Source organism: Siphateles boraxobius, unplaced genomic scaffold (assembly GCF_051911475.1).
Source record: "Siphateles boraxobius isolate OS27281-9 unplaced genomic scaffold, OSU_SipBor_1 41, whole genome shotgun sequence".
NCBI lineage: Eukaryota > Metazoa > Chordata > Actinopteri > Cypriniformes > Leuciscidae > Siphateles > Siphateles boraxobius.
The window spans coordinates 42,634,318-42,655,844 of NW_027509042.1; the positions used below are offsets into that span (position 1 = coordinate 42,634,318).

Genomic DNA, 21,527 nt, shown 5'->3' on the forward strand with positions numbered 1-21,527 from the left:
GTAGAAAAGAAGTTATTTTCTCATACTGCTCATGATTTTAACCCATTTTACTGAACTCTCCAAACAGAACAGAATCAAAATGTGCACTTACTGTGTAAAGCAGCTCTGATTTCAGTACAGTACCAGTTCGAGTACAACCTGAACGATGAAGATCAAAAGCTCATGTTAGACTTCATAGCCTCTTCTTTGTATGACATTCACATGCAATAAAAAGATGCCATATGAAATGACTGAGAATCCTTGGATATGTGTGAAGAGTGCATGGGTTTGCTGTGTAAGAGAAGAAACGTAAAAATGTGCATCAGCTCCATTCATGTAAAGCATCTGCTGCCATCCAGAGGAACACTAACATCCAGAACTCCTCCCATAAACACACCCATTTTTACATATAATCTAATTTATTATAATATATAGAATGCATGGCTGTGCATGAATGTAAAAAAGACATTCAAAGCAAGTGGAGTTTAAAATGATTTTCATTTAGGAATATTTTGTAATTATTCATAAACATTAAAACATACATTAGCTACTGATCTACTAATTAAATAAGCTATGTATGAGGATCATTTCTTTTAAATGTACAGTCGAATGCACAGCTCTTAATGATTTTGTATGTAATAACTTTAAATAATAATAATAAAAAAATACTATACACGTCAACAGTCTTATAAATGCTTAAAGGATTCATGGAAAATCTCCAGCAGGGATTGTTAATGTCCCGAGCTGTTGTGATATACAGCTACACACATGTATGTCAGTATGCTGTGTGGAAATACCACTGTACAGCACTGAAATAAAGCTGGAACATCAAAGCATGTGGTGTTCAAAGCATGCCAGGCAGTAATAAAACAATAAAAACTTTGAATCTGAGCGGAAACATAAATTCTGTTTTGAGCCAATGACGACGGCAGGGCTTAAAGTGAACAGAGCTAGAATTAATCAGGATGACACCATTCTCTCAGAGATGTTCTTCAAGAATTGTGTGCCATGGAGCGGCATAAATGTGTAAACTATCAATACATGGTGTTAAATATCTGTACATTCTTCTCCTCACCTATAAATCTCAAACACGTACATAGCATACCATATTTTATTGTCCTGCTTCAAAAGAGAAGCAACATGCACCGTATGATCACTGTAAATGTCTGAACTTTGGTCCATTTCTATAGCAAGCTTTAGCTTTTGCAGCCCCCAGCAGTGCTAGTTGTAATCCAATTATGACTAGTAAAAACTGCAATTATAGATATCTATTTAACCCTCCAGTGCTGTTAGGACACAAATTTTAGTATTTTTAAATTTAATTTTTTTTTTACTTCATCGAAATGGAAGAAAACTTGGAAAAGGTCTTGGTACTTGCTGTGTAAACACACACACACACACACACACACACACACACACACACACACACACACACACACACACACACACACACACACATACACACACACATGATTCGAAAAGGTTAAATGGTCCTAAAAAAATAGTCACGCTTCTGTTCCTCGCATTGGAAATTAATGGGAGACGATTTTTCATTAATTTTTCATCTACTGGAAATGTTTGGTACCGCGGCCAAAGAAAATATTACTGAAAGCTCATTTTCTGAGATATATCAACCTCAAATTGGGAACACAGCTTGTTTAGACTTATGACTTTGATTTTCACACCATTTTAGAGTGCTTTGGAAAATATCTATTTAATATTTTTTTTTTATTTATTTAAAATGTAATACCTTTTTTCCAAGTGATCTTTTTTAAAACTTTTCTCACTTCAGTAATAATCTGCCACGTGTTGTCTTTAAAATGAGACCAAACTTAAGTCTGTGCTGCAAAGCATTCAAGATTTATGGCAGTTTAAGTTGGAAATTTCATTTTCAGGTCTATGCTCAAAAAGTAAATAAATGGATTATAACTACAGCATAAAAATAATTTAGTACCATAAAAATCCCCTAAAAATACAAAATATTACATAAAAAAATCTAACTAAAATATAGTTTATTCATTTGATTGGAATAAAAAAGATATTAGTCATTTTTGACCGACACGCGAACAGTACCAGAAGACTAAGGTTTTTTTTCCATAGTTAAATTTTGGCCCAAAATAAGCCTAACTAAATTTTTACTGTTCATAGGTGTCCATTGACACCCGCTATTTTTTAAATTTAAGATTTAAATTAAAGTACTGCATTTTAGTATTTTCCCCTTTAATTTAAATGATCATTATAAAAAATCAATCTTGATTTGAAAAAATTAAATTATAATGAACGAAAATCATGACTAAATCGCAGATATAACTAGTTAAAATGACAGTAAAACTGAAAGCTAAATCTCACAAAGCATTAAATACATCATACATCATGCTCACCTGCACTTCATCTGTGTTTCGTTTGATTCCCAGAAAGCTGAACCTCACTGAGAGCAGTCTCACATCATCATCATCCTCACTCGGATCTCTGGACATCTTTACAGCCTGTAACACACAGTGAAGTCAGAAACACATGAGTAAAGTCAGTCAAGTTCGTCTCATATATCAACATTTATAGGGGTTTGTTTAAATTATGCATAATTTATTAAAGCTCTATAAAGGTATCACATTTAACTTTGAAGTTATGATATGATCATAATTACTATTAACTTTAACATTAATAAAAAATAATCTAGTGTTTAGATTCTAATAATTCAATGTTGTGTAGAGCAATTTGAAAAGTAATTTTTCCATTAAACTGGAAAAATGTAAAATACTCTGCCGCTCAGAAAAAAAGTTGCCTGACGACTCATTTGATTCAGAAACTTACATTAGCAGTAGCCTGGAGAACAAGTAAATGAGACATTTCAATGAACCAGACTTATACCATGAGAAATGTCTAAAAATCCAGTCCATGCCTTGTGTGTGATCCACAGGTGATCGTTCTCCTGCCGGAAGCAACTTTACCGTTTATATTAGGACCCCAAATCCATCTAACCTATTATAAAACAAGAGGAGCAAGTCATCATGACTATGTGAAAAGTAGACCATATAAATCTCATGCGTATTCAGTTGTTTTTGTTCTTAGTTTAGTTTTCATGGGCTTTTAGTTTGTTTTCATTCATCACATTTGTTCCTTTGTTTGAATTTCCCGCCACTCATCACTTTCCATGGACAACCACCATCTTAACCACAGCTGTTCGTTATTCAGTTCACCCAAAAATGAAAATTCTGTCAGTATTTACTCACCCTCATGTTGTTCAACCCCGTAAGACCTTCGTTCATCTTCGGAACACGAATTATAGAAAAAGATATTTTTTATTAAATCTGAGAGCTGGATCACTCCTCCATAGGCTTCTTAAGGGATTGAAACTTGCCGGCCCCGAAAAGTTATTAAAGACATCATTAAAATAGTCCGAGTGACTACAGTCGCTCAATCTTAAGTTTATCGAGCGACGAGAGAACTTTTTGTGCGGAAAAACAAACAAAAATAACAACTTTATTTAACTATTCATTTCCTTCTCTGTGGGTCTCAAGTCAGTTCACTAACAGCGTATGCTTCTGTGTTGTACGTCACACGCATCACACACATGACCAGCGTCGGCCAATAGTGAGCCTACATGTGAAGTACAACACAGAAACACTGCGCTGTTACACTACGTGAACTACTTGAATTCGTTATTCGTTATTCTCGTTGCTTGATAAATGTAAGATTGAGCCACTGTAGTCACTTGGACTATTTTAACGATGTCTTTAATAACTTTTCGGGGAACAAGTGTCACTCCCTTAGAAGCCTAAGGAGAAGTGATCCAGCTCTCAGATTTAATCAAAAATATCATAATTCGTGTTCCGAAGATGAACGAAGGTTAGGGAGGGAGCGAGATTTTTATGCATGAAGGAGAATAACTACTGACAGAATTTTCATTTTTGGTTGAACTATCCCTTTAAGTTTCTCACCATCACTCTGTGTGTGTTGGTCCATGTCCGTGTCTATCACACACACCCTGTTACACCTTCTGTATTTACATTATTATTATTAAATGCTTTTTGTATTGAAACAAGTGGAATCTTCTTCATCTTGTTACAGTGCATGGACTAGGCCCAAGTGAGTACCAAATTATGTCTGCATAGTTTCAAACTAATGACAAACAAATTGGAGCAACTTTTTCTGTAGACTGTATTTAAATGGATGGCTGAAAGTCTGAAGATAGGAGCATAGGGCAACATAAACAATGTTTAAAAGATGCTTATTTTTTCAGACATCTGATAATTTATGTGATGTGACTATGGTCAAGGTTTAATACAGAAAATAAACGCAAACCAGTTTTCACCCTCTTAGTTTGTCTACTAACAATGGACATGCATGCATAACATGAGAGTGTTTCATTTCTGTCTTTTTTCCTTCTGAAAGTTGTGAACATTTTCACCACAGTGTCATTTCCACCACACTTCAAATTGAGTTAATAGTAGTCTTTGGTAATAAATAAACATTTTAAATTTTTTGGAATAAAATGGAAAACTTCACAGCCAGCATTTTATGTATGGCCTATCCTAAAAATATACAATTAGCCTTAATATTTCCACATTTTTGCATAGTAATAGAAAAGAAAATATATTTTGATTGGAAATGCCATGTACTGTGTATTTACCTCTATTGTTCCTCGTTTTCCTCACTTATCCCTGTTTTAACCTTCGTAAACAAAAAAATAAAACTATTTTAAACAATAAATTGAAATTGTTTAGATTTATTTCACTCTGACTAGTTTTAAAAATGCAATAGCCTACATATTTGTATTGTTGATTTTCATATTTTAAGGTTAAATGTCTGCATGTGAGACAAGTGTAAAACAAAATGCATTTCCAATAACAACTTATTTTTAATCAAATTCAACCCTGGCTCTGGTGTCATTGTCAAAGATGATAAAACACCCACTTAACTGTGTTCGTTAGATTTCATACTTCCCCGCTTCAGTGTGTGTTGGTTTGGTTAGGTTTCGCTAGCAAACAACAACTGTATGAACATTCAAAAGACTGAACATATTAGAGCTGGGAGATGAAGATTTCCGAACATTTTATGTGAATCAATTCAAACCGTTGAATCAATTCAAATGAATCAAATCGAACAGCTGATTCAGCTGTTCATTTAGACACGTCACCACAAATATTTCATATTTAAATGTTTTCCATGCTATTTTTTTTACTAAATAAACAAGAAAAAACATTGATTCGTTTTCATTTATATAAGGCTAAACATTTTTACTATATACGCATAAATATTTATCCACATATTTCTATTAAAACGTGAACCTACATTGTGAAATTATGAAATGCAAACCCTTTCAGGCGATTTCGGAGAAAAAAAATTAATATCGAGGTAAACTGAATGTCATATAAGGCTGGATGATCCTGTATGATTGTATGCTTTTGTGCCAGCAGAGGGTAGCAGAACCACGTGTTACATTTATTTTTTATACACACACGCACGCACACACACACACACACACGCACACGCACACGCACGCACACACACACACACACACACAATTCTTTACAATTACAAAAAAAGTTGTTCAAAGCAAAGTTTCACAATAATTATTCGTCAAGGATAGTGAGTCTGTTTTGTGTGAAAGAACTGAAGCTATTGCAAAATCTCAAAGCTATAAACTGATGCATTTGTTTCCAAAATTCCAAATTCCCTGCATCATCTACCGGACATTTGCATTTAGACACATTCTTCCAAACCAACGCCTGAACATGGACACTATGTGTAACAAGGAAAAAATGGAATAAGTTGGAAGTTAGAGGGAAAATATATTACCATCTTTATAATTGAAATCACTTTCTATCACAATGTTTTTAATAAGCACACAAATGAATCCAAACAGAGAACTAGTATCTGACACGCCTTTTAAAATAACTAATGACGTCTTTTTCTTCTGCTGACAATGGTAATCCCATTCCTGAAAAGGACTATTAAAGACTAGGGAGGAACTGTCGGTTTTTGATTAATTTATTATAAGACCAACAACAAAACAGACATCATTCATATTCTATCAGCTGATTGGTGGATTAATTTCCCCCTCACTCCCTCCCTCTCTTTATTTTAAGTAGATAATTAATAATATTGTACACACAGGTTGACAACAGGCACTGATCAAGATGTGTTGTGGATGCATTCATACAGCCAGAAATGCTCATTTCTCACTGTCTGTCTCGTCTCGATCTCCTCGAGGGTCTCAGGGGTGATGCAAGAGCGGCCACAGGCTCTCTAACTGATGTTTTAGTTGGCATATGCAAGCTATGAATTATCAAGGAAAAAGAGTCAATTATCCAGTCCTGAAAGGGTACCGAGCCGCCGTGGCCTTAGGGCCTTCTGCATTTATAAAATCATTTCATGGAGAACAATGCAGAGGAGGCAAGGGACTCCAGACGGGTGGAGACGAGAGAGTGTCCGGACACACACACACACACACACACACACACACACACACACACACACACACACACACACACACACACACACACACACACACACACACACACACACACACACACACACACACACACACACACACACACACACACACACACACACACACCTCATCTTCACCGCCCAGAAGCACATTTTGAACTCCTCGATAATAATCCACATTTATAAACAGTGATTCCTCATAGAGATTTAAAGAACGCTTCGCGCCCCACTTCCTTCTTCTACTTTTTCCCATTAAAAATCGAAATTGTGTTTGATTAACAGCGGCCCGTCTTGTGTTGAGGATGATGGCAGCATATGGCACAGACCATTACGGTCTCATAACCGAGACACGTTTCATTCCTTTTTGGTTTGATTTTTCCAGTCAAGCTGCTTGACTTTGAGCTAATGTACATGCATAATCTGTTTTGTGAATAGAAATAAAATTAATTTCCCTCGTGATTAGTCTGTGACAGGACAAAATTGAGAGAGGTTTAAGGTGACTGTAATTTCACAATATTATTGTTTTTATTGCAGCCTTTGTGAGCATAAGTGACCTCTTTCAAAAACATAAAATCTTGTATTTTTTTCTTGCTATATCAAAATAATTTGCTTTGCAAAATGATTGCCCCAATATATCTACACTATATATCACTATATCTCCCCCAGGGGCCATTTCCCACATGCTGAGGAGCCGTTTACCCAAGTGTGAACTACAAGACCTCCGTGGCGGCCTATTTACATGAGTTTTAAACGAAACAACCTTCTTTTGACAAATTGAGTTGCTCTATCAATATTCAGTATACAAAAATGCAACTCGGTCGTCATTAACAAGCAAAAAGGCATATGTTCTGTGTGTGAGTGGGAACTTTATCCCTGTTGTACCTTGCAACTTACAAAAATTGAACAGCAAAAAGAGCGTGCAATAGACCACACACACATAAAGCGAGAGTGGTTAAACAGGTAGCATTGCGAATCATTACAAAAGTGCATTATTATTGAAAGTGCTTTATTACTGCGGTGTTGTCACGCGGATTTGCGTCCTTTGTCGGAACGTAAAAATGATTGTCTCACAAGTCCACGTTTTATTCCTCGGTTTCATTCAGTGGTACATGCTTTCTTACTTATCCAAACAGCCGGTTGGTTTTGATTCTTCTAATCTGTCTCTGCCTCTCTCGGTACAGTAAGCATTTGAGAAAGCACTTATTGAGAGGGAAGGAGAAAGGCTTGAACCTCTCCTGAAGAGGTGAGCTCCATCTCCACTCGGGGCTTAAGTGACAGGTAAATTGCAAGTTAAGTGGGGAACACAGCCTTTTAACAAGAGGCTTCGAGCCGCTGCAAATCCTCCTTAGTCTCTAATCTGAATACAAAAGCTTGAGGCGGGGTGGATTAAATTTGACCCCTGAATGAGGTGTTTGTTCCAGCCGAGGAGCCACTTTAGCCGAGAGGAGCGAGCCAGGTTTACGTTTCCTTTTGTGCGACGCGGCCGCGTTTAAAAACAACAGGGCCACAATGAATTCTCTTCAGAGGCTCATTTTCCTCGGGACAAAGGAAAGAGTAGAGCCACCGGCTTCCCCCGCAGGCTCGCCTATTTAGACGACTCTAAAAGACTGTTTATTTAATTGGGGATGAAATGCCATAACGGGCTCTGCTATCGGTGGCGCAGGAAAACAAATCCAGCTTTCTTTGGCGACAGGCTGAAAGGGGAGAAGGGCTTCGGAGAGAGCAAGAAGGGGAAAAGCGCTTTTGGGTTGTCAACTTTTTAGAGGCTTAGAGTCAAACCTATCCGGGCTCAGGGAAGAGAAGTCGGGTGTTAGGGAGGCAAAATGACTCGTGATAGAAGGTGTTTGCGGCTCAAGTCGAGGGGAATCGTCTTCGCTCGCAGGATGAGGGTTGGACTAATTGATTCTCTGAAGTTTCCTGTCGTAGATTATGATTACAGGTACGACGGGATCCTTGAAAACACGCGTGCTCTCACACACACACACACACACACTTACACACCGTCAGGAAAGCAGTCTTACGGAATCAAAGGGAAGATGAGAGCTGCCAAACATAGCGTGAAAATACTGGGATAAGAGGATGTGAGAGTGTGTGTGTGAAGGAGAGGTGCTGTACTTGTCAAGCAGGGGCAATAAGGGGTCGTACCATACCTTTTTTAATATTATTTAGCTTTTTCTCAAGGTCCACTAAAAACATTAGGAAAGTTTTTTGCACCTAAAACAGTTTCAAATTAGTTTTTCATTACCATTCTTCAGCTTTCTCTCTGACCCTTTAAATGTGCCCTATTTTGCTGATATATTAAGGCTATATATATATAGGCTGCATTCATGAGATCAAAAATACAAAAATAAAGCAGTAATTTTGTGAAATATTATTACAATTTAAAGTAACTGTTTTATATGTTAATATGTTTTAAAATTTAATTTATTCCTGCTCATTTTCATAATCATTAGTCCAGTCTTCAGTGTCACATGATCCTTCAGAAATCTTTCTAATATGCTGATTTGCTGCTCAATAACAATTTATTATTATCTCAGGATTCTTAGATTTATTAGAAATTGATTTGAATTAGAAAACTTCTGTAACATTATAAAATGTCTTAACAGTCACTTTTGATCAATTTAGATAATCTTTTCTAAGCAAAAATTTCTATCCATTCATCCATCTTTCTATCCATCCATCCATCCATCCATCCATCCACCCATCCACCCATCCATCCATCTACCCATCCATCCATCCATCCATCCACCCATCTACCCATCCATCCATCCATCCATCCACCCATCCACCCATCCATCCATCTACCCATCCATCCATCCATCCATCCACCCATCTACCCATCCATCCATCCATCCACCCATCCATCCATCCATCCATCCATCCATCCATCTACCCATCCATCCATCCATCCACCCATCCATCCATCCATCCATCCATCCATCCATCCATCCATCCATCTACCCATCCACCCATCCACCCATCCATCCATCCATCCATCTACCCATCCATCCATCCATCCATCCATCTACCCATCCATCCATCCATCCATCCATCCATCCACCCATCCATCCATCCATCCATCCATCCACCCATACATCCATCCATCCATCCATCCATCCACCCATCCATCCATCCACCCATCCATCCATCTACCCATCCATCTACCCATCCATCCATCCATCCATCCACCCATCCATCCATCCTTCCATCCATCTATCTGCAACTTAAATTTCAGTAAAAGGGGTCCTGTCTGCAAATTACTGTCCCAGACTGTAAATTTTCATACTACTTTGTGCAAAAGCCAAGTAAAATGTGAGGACAGAAGCAGTGGAGAAACAGGCTTTACACGACCAACCAGCGTTAAGGCGCTGTAAGCTGTCATATAAGAGAGTAAAATGGCTTGCTTATTGACCAAGACTTGTGCAGGCCCTGCGAGAGCCGTAACTCAAACTCCCAGCATTCCCCTGCAGCCTCTGATCCTGTACAGTAATAATTGTACACATGTCACGCTGGTAATTATCATTGATCTACAGAGCGCACTTGGAAGTGATTCATGCCTGACATGGGACGGTCTCCCTCTTTCTCCGCCGGTAACAACCGAGATGAAGCACTGTTAAGGGGACGTCTCTCCACCTGCATAATAAAGCATAGCTCCTGTTTCTCGACCTGAGAGGTTTATTTCGGCCCCAGACACTGACATTCACTCCTCAAGGCCACAAGCTATCATTATCAAAATCATTACAGGAAACTATAAGACCATAAAATCCCAACTTTTCTAATCACAGACATCATTGAGATGAAAAGTGTTCATTTTGGGCATGTGGTTATAATGCTCTGAAGAATAATGCACAAAAGCATTTGCTAGCCATAACTTCACAAAGTTGGACAAAGTTGGTGACACATCGAGAGTAGCGTTTCAGTCAATGTGAAATAATATTCATGTTATTCTAAGCAAAATATTTAATTTGGTTGATGCAGAAATGTAGCAGGACTAGGTAAATTTTCTGATTAATCACAATTTTCATTTGAACAATCCCATATATAGTTTTAAAGTGCATTTTCTCATCCTGAAGATGTCCCAAATCTGGCATAAGCGACAGTCGCTCAGCACACAGTTTGGACATGAAAATAAAGTGAAGCCAGAGCTTTCAAAATGCATGTTATACCTTGATCAAACAATTACGTGAACACTGAAACGTTGTTGCTGAAACACTAAACTGAGAGCTTGTGAATTGCCATTGAATGGATTTGGAAAACTATTAGTGAAAAGCTAATTTGACTTGTAAAACCTCTTTTAAAAATTATAACTGCAGTTATTCTAATGTAAAATCATAACAAGTGAGTGTGGAATTGCAGTCAACCCAACCTGATCTCATGAGAAAACGTAAGATTTCATACGATGAGATTCGTACAGAAACATAAAACTACAAAGATGATGGTGACTGGCAATCAAAGTTTAGGGTTAAATGTATAATGTAATACATAAAAATAACTTGTACTTTGCTTTTTTCGTTGGCTGTTTATAAAGCCAACGTGAGCGTGACAATTTAATATAATAACAAGCTAATCTTGCATAAAGATATCTAATCTGCACATTTTATTTATTTTATATGAAAAATTATTCATTTTAAGGGAAAACGGTACATGTTCACTCCATTAAGTGTCATGAGTTATGAAAGCGCAATCACTGAGCAATACAATTTTCCTCTGGAATGGAATGAATATGAAAACAGCGCAACGTCTTAATTTCCCTATTTAATGAATCAGATGAATGTGTCTTTGCATTTCAGGCCTCCTTCTGTTGACAGCGAGGGGAAAAACCAATTGTGTATCTGTGTGTGTGTGTGTGTGTGTGTGTGTGTGTGTGTGTGTGTGTGTGTGTGTGTGTGTGTGTGTGTGTGTGTGTGTGTGTGTGTGTGTGTGTGTGTGTGTGTGTGTGTGTGTGTGTGTGTGTGTGTGTGTTTGGAAAGGGAGGAGGTGCAAGGTTGAAGGAGGTGAGATTGAGTGAGCGGGCCAGACAATCAGTTTTCTTTTTTGCGGCCATTGGAGCGAGGGGTGTGCATGTCACCATCAGACAGAACCCCATTTCCAGCGATTAAGCCCACTAAAAATATTCCATTTGTCAGTGTCACGGCCCCGACACACTGCAGCCACTCATCCATGTCTGTTGACTATGTCGCCCTGCAATTTACATCAGCCACTGACAATATTATCTCACTGATAATGTCCTACGGCCTCTTGGCTCCATCAGATGTGTGTTCCAGCGCTCACGGCCCGTTTGCATGCATGCTCTGCTCACAAAGTCTGCTTGTAAGGTTCACTGGTGGTTTGTTGTCAAAATTGGTATAACAAATAATAAAAATCACTGCTTTTTATTAGGCTTTGATATGATTGCTGTTAGCAATGTACGGTGTTCAACTGATTTCCCTCGGAATTAAAAGTGTTTACATAGTCTATTTACACTTGCATATGCCAGCTGTTTTACTCTCCTTTCTAGTAATTGAATATCCAGGCAATGGCATGTAACATTTACTTGATGCATACGCATAGTTTATATGTATACAATATCAGAATATGACCAAATTCATACTGATATTGAAATATTCTTGCATGCAATTAATCGTTCATCTGATGGTTAAAGCCTTATTCCGTCATGGTTATTGGATTTTTACTGCATATAAGGCAATCAGCATATTCTGAATAAACAAGGCCATTTCCATTCTCTTTTGGAAATACTAGAAATGTAGGGAACGAGATTTGCTTACTTTTGTTTTTTGTTTTATTTAGTTTCAACTTAAAAAAGTAAGTGTTCGTGCTGCCTTAAAATTTTAAGTTTGGTCAACTTAAATATCCAAGTTATCACTTAGTACAACTTCACATTTCAAGTTGACTAAACTAAAACTTTTAAGGCAGCATGAACACTTACTTTAAAAAAAATGCTTTTTTACAGTCATATAAAATTTAAGGAATTGTTGAGAAAAATTCACCTCAACCTAATGTTTTCTGATTTTTAGGTTAAACTATAGTTAAATCTAGTAAAACCAGGGTTTTGCCAGGGTTGGATCTGCATGCATGCCAACAAGCTTGCAAAGAGACTGAAATACACTAGAGGTGAAATATATTTCCATCTTTAACTTCTGAAAATGTTCAGGGGGGGAAAAAGTGTTTCTGTATTAATAGGAGTCCATTACGATCTCCCGATGGAAAACCCTCGCTGTCCTGCTCTTGTGTTTTCTCTCTCCTGACGTTCGCCCTGACTTGATGACTAGACTCAATCACCTGTGACAGAGTTGATTTGATGTCACCTGCCAGGTCTCTCCATTTGTTTGAGCACTTAAGAGGTAATTGTGTGACATCCTAGAACCGACGTCTTGCTCCAGGAGAGCACGGTGGAGCTGATGAACCACACACGGGGTGGAAGAGTAGACCTGTTATTAATGACATCTATTTTCTCCAATATCCACTGGGAGAGGCAGAGAAAGACAGCTATCCTGGAAGAATTGTCATAGTTCATAACAACGATCAAACATACATATTGAGGTCATATTAAAGATCATGTTATTTACTAAACTTCATGTGGTTCCAAACCCACATGTTGTTAGTTTTTCTGTGGAGCACATAAAGATGATTTTTGAAGAATCAAGGGGAGTAATTAAAGGGACAATATCTGTAAGAATTTTTGTGTATTAATAGCTTTTTTATTGCCAATCACCTTCCCCGACTTCCTAAGTTGTTTATGAAAGCCTGCACTGATTTTTATGTGAAAGAAGTTTTTGCAGGGAAAATAGAACGGATGTGACTTTTACGCGCGCTCCCGAGTGCCTCTCTTTCAAAGACAGATGATATAAACGCATACAATGTTCAGTATAAGCAGAAAGAGCCATTCTGTAGACTGTGTGATGCAAACTTGAAGAAGAGGGATTAATAAACTCACAAATATACTTTATAATCAAACTAACATAAAAGTGTAATCTTAATTAGGTCTACCTCATCTGTCGACATGATGCCGGTGAATTGCTGAGCTGCTGCAAGCACATCCACATCGCTATAATCAGATGCTTTCTTAACTGCTGTTTTCTACCGCTGTCATGTTTATGTGTTTATTTTGATATTTAGAGCAAACTAAAGAGCCCAGCGCATATTTACATATTCATCTAAACGCTCTCAGCATAGCCGTGTGGACGGAGTCGGGATGTTCTTTAACAGTATATCGCTTCCTATTTCCAACTTCTTTTTACATCTAAACGAAGAAGGAAAAATAACTTCACGTTCAGTCTTTTGTAAGCGTTACGCGAGCACGAGCAGTAAATGGCTTGCTGCAGTTCACATAACGGCCATAGATGTCGACAAAAACAAGGGTTTCTGAATTCTACATATATAGCCCTGACAGAATTTTCATTTTTGAAGCTTTTATAATGTTTCACATTTTTTTCTTTCAGGTTTTTACTTCCCCTAACATATTCTTCCTTTACATGCTCCTTGGTTTCCAGCCATATTATATTCCAGGATGAAGAATGTTCGGATTAAACCTGCTCTTGACCCATCACCTCAATTGTTCAGCCGTTTTTTGCCTCAGGCTAGAGAGAAACAAAACTATGTGAAAAAGTCTTCGAAGTAAATCTGATGAGAATGGCCATGCATTGTTAGATTATTCACAGACATGGTGCATTCACTGTGCTACGCTTTCAAATACCAGGTTCACAGGCCTGCAATGAATTAGAATCTCCAATCTGCCTTTTCTACTTTTGCACAATAAAATTAGTTAATTAGCGACCAGAGTTTAACTGTTGCAATGAAATCAACATATTAGACTCTTTGAAAAAAAAAACATAATTAGAACCCTTCTAATTCTACATAGAACCCTTGCGTTCTTCAGATAAAGGTTCCATATAAAAACAAACTAAAAAAAATAGCGCAAAAGGGTTCTTTCACTTAAAAAATATTATTACTATTATTTAAAAAAGTGGTTTTGAAGTCTACATTATACCTCACATCTCTTTCATTCCTGTGGACAATTAAACTTTTATGATGCAGAAGAGACAGGGTACTGTTGTAAGAAGTTTAGAAATATAAAGATTCAACATGATTATTAAAACCAAAGAAAGAATATGGTTTATAATTTGATTAATGGTGTTAATGGATGTTGGATAAAAGGGTAATGACTGAATCAGCTGTTTTTTCAAATTAAATAAGAAGGGGAGACCAGATTAGTTGGGTACATATAACTTGTCACAAAAGCTGAAAAAAAGTCTGTTTATTGTCTGGTTTTCCTGAGGAGTATAATGATATAAATGTTCAATAAGTGGGTACATGATTTCCTATAATTATATGCATTTTCCCTGAAATCTCAAACCAATGCCAGTTTATTTTCCCATGAATGCCAAAAGGCTTTTCTTCGAAACGCTGCTCTGATACATTTGTTTGCTATCTCAGGGAGGGATTTCAAGAGATTCAAAGCTGATCAAGACACAAAAGCATATAGCGGATAAAAGACACTTAGGTAATTGGTTTAGAGCAGCTCTTCAGTGTGCTAAAACTCATCCTCTTTCTTCTCACTTTGTTTTCTTTTTTATCACTGAGACTTAACTGTGGAGAAGAGAAAAGTGGGTGAGAAAGCAGAAGGGAAGACAAAGCTGGAAAGGGAAGAGGCTTTTAGGCTGAGGAGACGGGAGATCAGAAGCACTGAAGGCTTGCCTGATATCTGACTGAAAGTTGCGGGCAGTTGCCATTTCATTAGCTGTATCATGTCTCACGTTAAGAGAATAAGGCAAAAAAAATTATTTTAAGGTGTCATTGTTACGGTGTAATTATATATTTAAGTACTGAGTAATACTAATTAACTACATACTATAGGGTTAGGGTAGGATTAGGATTTGGTTGAGGGTTAGTTGTATGTAATTATGCATAATTTACTCTTATTACTACAGTAACTACATGTAACATATGTAACAAGGACACTGTAAAATAAAGTGTTACCAAAATTGGTACATAAATTGGAAATTGTGACATGCTTACTCTCTATACATTTATTTTAAAGAACTATTTTCGAATTCATGTACAATAATTATACACTACGGTTCAAGAGTTTGGGGTCAGTAAGATTTGTTACTATAATTATTATAATACTATAATAAAAAAATGATTAGGAACGATGCATTAAATGATAATAAAAAAAATGACAGTAAAGACAATAATAATGTTACATATTTCAAATAAATACTCTTCTTTTAAAATTTCTATTCATCAAAGAATCAGTTCCCATTAAAATATGAAGCAGCACAACTGTTTTCAGCATTGATTATACTCAGAAATGTTTCAGCAAATCATCATATTAGTATGATTTCTGAAGGATCAGCACTGAAGAAAGGAGTAATGATGCTGAAAATTCAGCTTTGATCACAGAAATAAATTACACTTTAATATATATTCACATAGAAAAAGGTTGTTTTAAATTGTAATAATATTTCACAATTTTATAATTTTTACTGTATTTTTGTACTGTATTATAAATGTAGCCTTAGCATGAGAGAAACCTGTATACATGCATTTTTGTCATCTTTACTGTTAACTGAGAGACTATTTATTCATTTTTAAAATAAATTATATAATACAAATTTTTAATTATTATGTTACGTAATAGATGCAATAAACAAGTGTTTATCACATGTGTGGTACTTCAGGAAGTTGGTGACATTTTTGATTTGTTGACATATTGTTCAAATAAGTTTTTTATGACTACAATTACTCTAAAATATGACAGTAGATGTTTCTACCATTAGATACCATTACAGATATACATTTTAACTTAAAGGTGCAGTGTGTGACTTTTATCGACATCTAGCGGTTCGGTTGCGAGTTTACACTAAGGGCTCAGCCCACCGCTCACCCCTCCCTTTCGAAGAAGCTACGGTGGCTAAAACGGGACAAACATCGTCGTCTGAGACGGCAGAGAATAGTCAGAGTAAACCAAGTTTCTGTACCACAGTCCATTATAAACCACATCATGGATAAAGTTTACAAAGACATAGTCAGGTGAGGATCTAGGGTCTTACAGTTTTTCTCAATTGTTTACACACAAATTCTGGTACTTGAGACACAATAACCACAACATGTAACTCATTCACCAACCCCCTGAACCAATTCTGCTAAACTACAAGCACAATTCCTGCTTTACACTCAAATTGTAGTTCTAAAACACACTTTTTTCAAAACACTACACACAATTATCTGCTTTTGGCACAATTTTCATGCAGAAAATATCTTGTTTTCACAAGGAACATACTGCCATTCAAATATGCACACTGGCTCCTCACATGGGCAAACACCCGTCACACTATTTTACAATTAGCAATCAGAGCTTTAGCATAAAAGGGCAACAGGTGAGCTCTTCAATGGAGCAATGGATGCCAACATTGGAAACAGAGGCAGAGCCAGAGGTGTGAGAATAAGAGGAGGAGGACGAGGACGTGGACGAGGAAGGCCAAGGACCGTAATCTCTGATGAGATCCGAGTCACTTTGGTGTCATGTGGTCAACCATGGTCTAACAATGAATGAGGCTGGGCAAAGAGTACAGCCAAATCTGAGCAGGTACACTGTAGCATCCATCATCCGGACTTCGGATTCCGAACATTCATCATCCGAAATGAGAATAGGTAAGAAATCTACTCCCACTAGAAAATTGCAGTACTGCATATCAATACAGTACTCAATGAGTACAGTATTGTATGTGGACTGTTCTGTAGGACTGTAAAAATACTGTAAAGTATGTTTCAAGTATTTAGGAAATGTATACCTACTTTGTATTTACATATTTTACTATTTGTTTGGCAGAACTGAAAGATTACCAACACAAGGTGGTCGGGAACGTGTTCTGTCTCCTGAACAGGAAACTGAAATCATAAACATGGTCCTAGAAAACAACGCCATAACATTACAGCAAATACAAAGAAAAATAATAGAAAACAATGACATATTTCAAAATATTGATAGGGTACGCTTATCAACACTGGACCGTGTCTTGTGCAGAAATCATCTCAGGATGAAGCAGGTCTATAGGGTGCCATTTGAATGCAATTCAGAAAGAGTCAAAGAATTGCGATATAATTATGTGCAAGTGAGTCCCACAATTGATGCATACTCTCAACATTGTATACAGTAAATTATACATATTTCAATATTGTAATCATAATGATTGTGCTTCACAATAGTGACCACTCCATGTCTATTTCTGATATTGTCATGTGTGTTTCAGAGAGTCCTTGAGCTAGAGGTGGCTGCAGTGGAGCACCAGTTCATCTTCATTGATGAGGTTGGGTTCAACCTCACAAAGAGACGAAAGAGGGGAAGGAATATCATTGGCCAGCATGCCATTGTTGAAGTCCCTGGCCAGCGCGGAGGGAACATCACAATGTGTGCAGCAATTACCCACCACGGCGTCATCCATCACCACGCTACTCTTGGCCCCTACAACACCGCCCATCTGATCACATTCCTGGACACCCTACACAACACACTCATTCCACCAGATCAGGTAGATGGCCCAGAGCAGCTCAGGTAAGTTGTCATTTGGGTCAACGTAAGTTTCCACAGGGCTGCTCTGGTTCGTAACTGGTTCACTGCCCACCCACGCTTTTTAGTTGTTTATCTCCCTCCATATTCTCCATTCCTCAATCCTATTGAGGAATTTTTTTCTGCCTGGAGATGGAAAGTGTATGACCGTAATCCACAAACGCGTATACCTCTTCTCCAAGCTATGGAGGACGCATGTGGAGATATAGCAGCTGATGCTTTTCATGGCTGGAATCGCCATTCTAGTTGATATTTCCCCCGCTGCTTGGCCAGGGAAAACATTGCTTGTGATGTGGATGAGGTGCTGTGGCCAGACCGCAACAGAAGAGAGGATGCAGCATAGTTTTTTGTTAGTTTTTTTTTTTACTGTAACTGTGTACAGTAAATTCTTCTGTTGTTTTGTATGTAGTGTATGTGCAACTTTGTGTTGGTTGGGAATGGGATGAACATTGTTTTTGTGGGGAAAATAAAATATATTTGTTAGTGTGTATTTGTGTGTTCTGATTATAAAAACAATATTCTCTAATATTTTACAACACAGTTATGTATGTACTGTCTGTAGTAAGTATAACACTGAACAAAAAAAAGGCCTAAATCATTATGATGAATGGAGAAGTGTTTTCCATTCATCATAGTGTTTTACATTGAGCACATCAGTGTTCAACTGGTTCTTATAAATGTCTATTCATATGATGGTTTGTGTGTGTCATTTGAAAACAAAATACCATTTTGAGAAGAAATAACATTGTTTTGAATGTAAAGTTTCATTTTGCAGGAGAATTGAGGGGTTTTGCCAATTGTGTGTGTGTTTTTTGATTTGTGTGTAGAGTTCTGAGAATATGAGGCATTCTTTCAGAAAATGTGTGTAAACAATCGAGAAAAACTGTAATACGTAATATAATAATAGTAATTAGTTGATTGTCTCACGAACGTAACCAGCACATTTCTCCCCACATAGCAAACCCATAATACAGCGAGGGAGAAGAACCACATGAAACTATGCAACTATATATTTTTTCTAACAGGGTAGTAAAAGTTTAGCTGGCTAATATGAGCTGTTACTGTGGCTGAGCTGATTGAAGCGTTAAGCCTTGTTTATACTGGACGCGTCCGCATGAGCCCAAAGGTGCGTGCGGCAAAAATGACGTGATTGTAACAGCGCGCGCGCCTCCGCATCCCCTAGACACCACTTACTACACACAATAAGCTTTTTTTTCTCTGATTTTGGAAACTCGATCGACTTAAAATGCTTCCAAGATCGACGGGTTGGTGATTCCTGTAACTGTTTTACGGTCAATGACAAGAGTTACGTTACTAATCAGCTGTCTCACGAACGTAACCAGCACATTTATCCCCACATAGCAAAGCCATAACACAGCGAGGGAGAATAATTAAGTTACATGAAACAATCCAACTACATATTTTACACCACTGACCAGGGAAAAGTCACAACTCTCGGTGTTTATGGCTAGCTTCTAGCTTTCTGCGGCTTCTCTTTCAAGGTAGTGACGAAACGTGCTCTGTAACGCTGTTTGTTCGCTGTCGGCTACGGTAGAAACATGACGTCAGAATATATCGACCTTCATAGAAGGGGATTCCCGCGCCTATGTAAATATAAATGTCTCATTCTAAGGTAATAAAAACATTACGGTTTATTAAGTAAGTTCTTTATACACCACTGAACACATATGGATGTCATATTGCATTTCTGTTAATAGATACTCAAAAATTTTTACACATTGTAACTTTAAAAACCTGATGTTGAAAGTATCTCAACTACTTTTTACCAAATGTATTTCTAATAAACACATCAAGACCAAAAACAATATACATCTCTCTTTTTTTCCATTCTTTTTTTAAAATTTGTCTTTCTAAAATGTTTTGTGCACTTGGACTGAAATCTTTATTAATAAAATTGGTGTATGGGGTTAAGGACACCCAAAACACAGCAAACACGGTAGTGTCGTTCCTGACGTTCTCCATATGGAAATAACCTGTGAGAAAGGTGCTTACCGAGGACAGATAACAGCAAAGATGAGCAGCTATGGATTAGAGACTAGAGGCGATTATGGCCAGAAGGAGGTGTGTGTGTGTGTGTGTGTGTGTGTGTGTGTGTGTGTGTGTGTGTGTGTGTGTGTGTGTGTCTGTGTGTTTGTGTGTGTGTGTGTGTGTGTGTGTGTGTGTGTGTGTGTGTGTGTGTGTGTGTGTGTGTGTGTGTGTGTGTGTGGAGGGGGAACTGATTCCACTGTGAGTGTGTAAGTGTGTGTCTGGGCTGCTGGATATAAAGGAATATTAATCTGGGTTTAGTACAAGCAGGACCCCACAAACGGCTCAAGCAAACAGAGCTTAGAGGAGGCCAAGCCTCACAGAAAGTCCTAAATCTTCACATTAGCTCCCCACGTTTCTTCTACTGAACCCATAAGCTCTTTTTCTAAAGGACATCACAAACAACTCGCAACCCCCCAGCACTACTCCTATACGCCACCCCGCACCCTCGCAGACCCACGAAATCAAGACGGATTCCAGAATCCAAGATTGCTGGGAATTTATAAATCCAAGACCCAAGTGTGGATCGCTCGAGATTAGACGAACCCCCTCCCGCCCCAGACGTGAGGAGGCAGGGAGCCATGCACCAGAAACTGCCTTCTTCTCCCAACGCCATGTCCTACTTCTGCATCTGCAGCCACTAGGGAGTTAGGAGACACTTTATAATATAATATATAATATATAAGGAGAAAATGAAAGACAGGTGCATTTAGACTATAACCTACATTCTCTTACCATTGCCATATATATATATATATATATATACCTCTGTTCTGCTTGACAGCAGATTTAGGAGCCGATGGATGGACATCGTTTGGAAAATGATGAGTTCTGTACCACAGTTTTATAGCTTTATAGGAGCTCTATACTGTATATCATGGTGAATCATGGTGAATCCTTGTACTTTTGAATTCAGACTTGATTAAAAAAAAAAAAAAAATGTTAAATATAAATAAATATATAGATTTGATAAAAAAAAGATTTGTCTGTTGTTTCAAGGCTGTGATGTTTTTTTTATGTTTTTCTTTAATTTAGTATTAACAGCTTTTTTCTTTGTAATTGTTAATGAGAATGTTAATAAAGGAGTTTAATTCGGATTAAAATAGTTACAAATAAAAAGATAAAGTATGCTTGATTTGGAGCTGATTCTTTATTCCCATTATTAAAATTCAGACAAGCAAACAAACAAACAAACACACAAATAAATAAATAAAATATTTGTCTGTTTTATGTCTTTTTCAAGTATCTCATTTAATGATAAAAATGTTAATAAATTGCACTTTAATTCTGATTAAAATATATTAAACAGGATGCATGATTTTGGAGATGATGCTTTAGACCCTATTCATTAAAACTCAGACTATAATAAACAAACAAATAAATAAATCATCTGTGTTTCAAGACCCTAATTTAATGTTTTCATTATTTTATTTTATTTAGTATTTAACATAATTTTACTTATTAATTGTCAATAGAAAAA

The 21,527-nt window shown here is 37.2% G+C and overlaps 1 protein-coding gene and 1 long non-coding RNA gene across 3 annotated transcripts in view; both read right to left on the bottom strand.

Annotated features, from left to right (window-relative positions):
* Positions 1 to 317, bottom strand: part of col28a2b (collagen, type XXVIII, alpha 2b) — a 48,757-nt gene extending 48,440 nt beyond the window's left edge. The window contains exon 1 of the mRNA XM_077199803.1: positions 92 to 317. Coding sequence (XP_077055918.1) covers position 92 — 1 coding nt within the window. The 5' untranslated portion in view covers positions 93 to 317. The remainder of the gene's footprint in view (positions 1 to 91) is intronic.
* LOC143707094 (uncharacterized) lies at positions 144 to 13,540 on the bottom strand. 2 transcript variants are annotated; one of them, XR_013193075.1, is made up of 3 exons: positions 13,420 to 13,540; positions 2,361 to 2,465; positions 144 to 270 (listed from the first exon to the last, which is right to left on the bottom strand). It is a non-coding gene; the product is annotated as an uncharacterized LOC143707094 (long non-coding RNA). The 2 variants fall into 2 exon arrangements; XR_013193076.1 differs by lacking the exons at positions 144 to 270; positions 13,420 to 13,540 and adding exons at positions 4,610 to 4,650; positions 4,894 to 5,014 and having other exon boundaries at positions 2,357 to 2,465.
* Between the last annotated feature and the right edge of the window lie 7,987 nt (positions 13,541 to 21,527).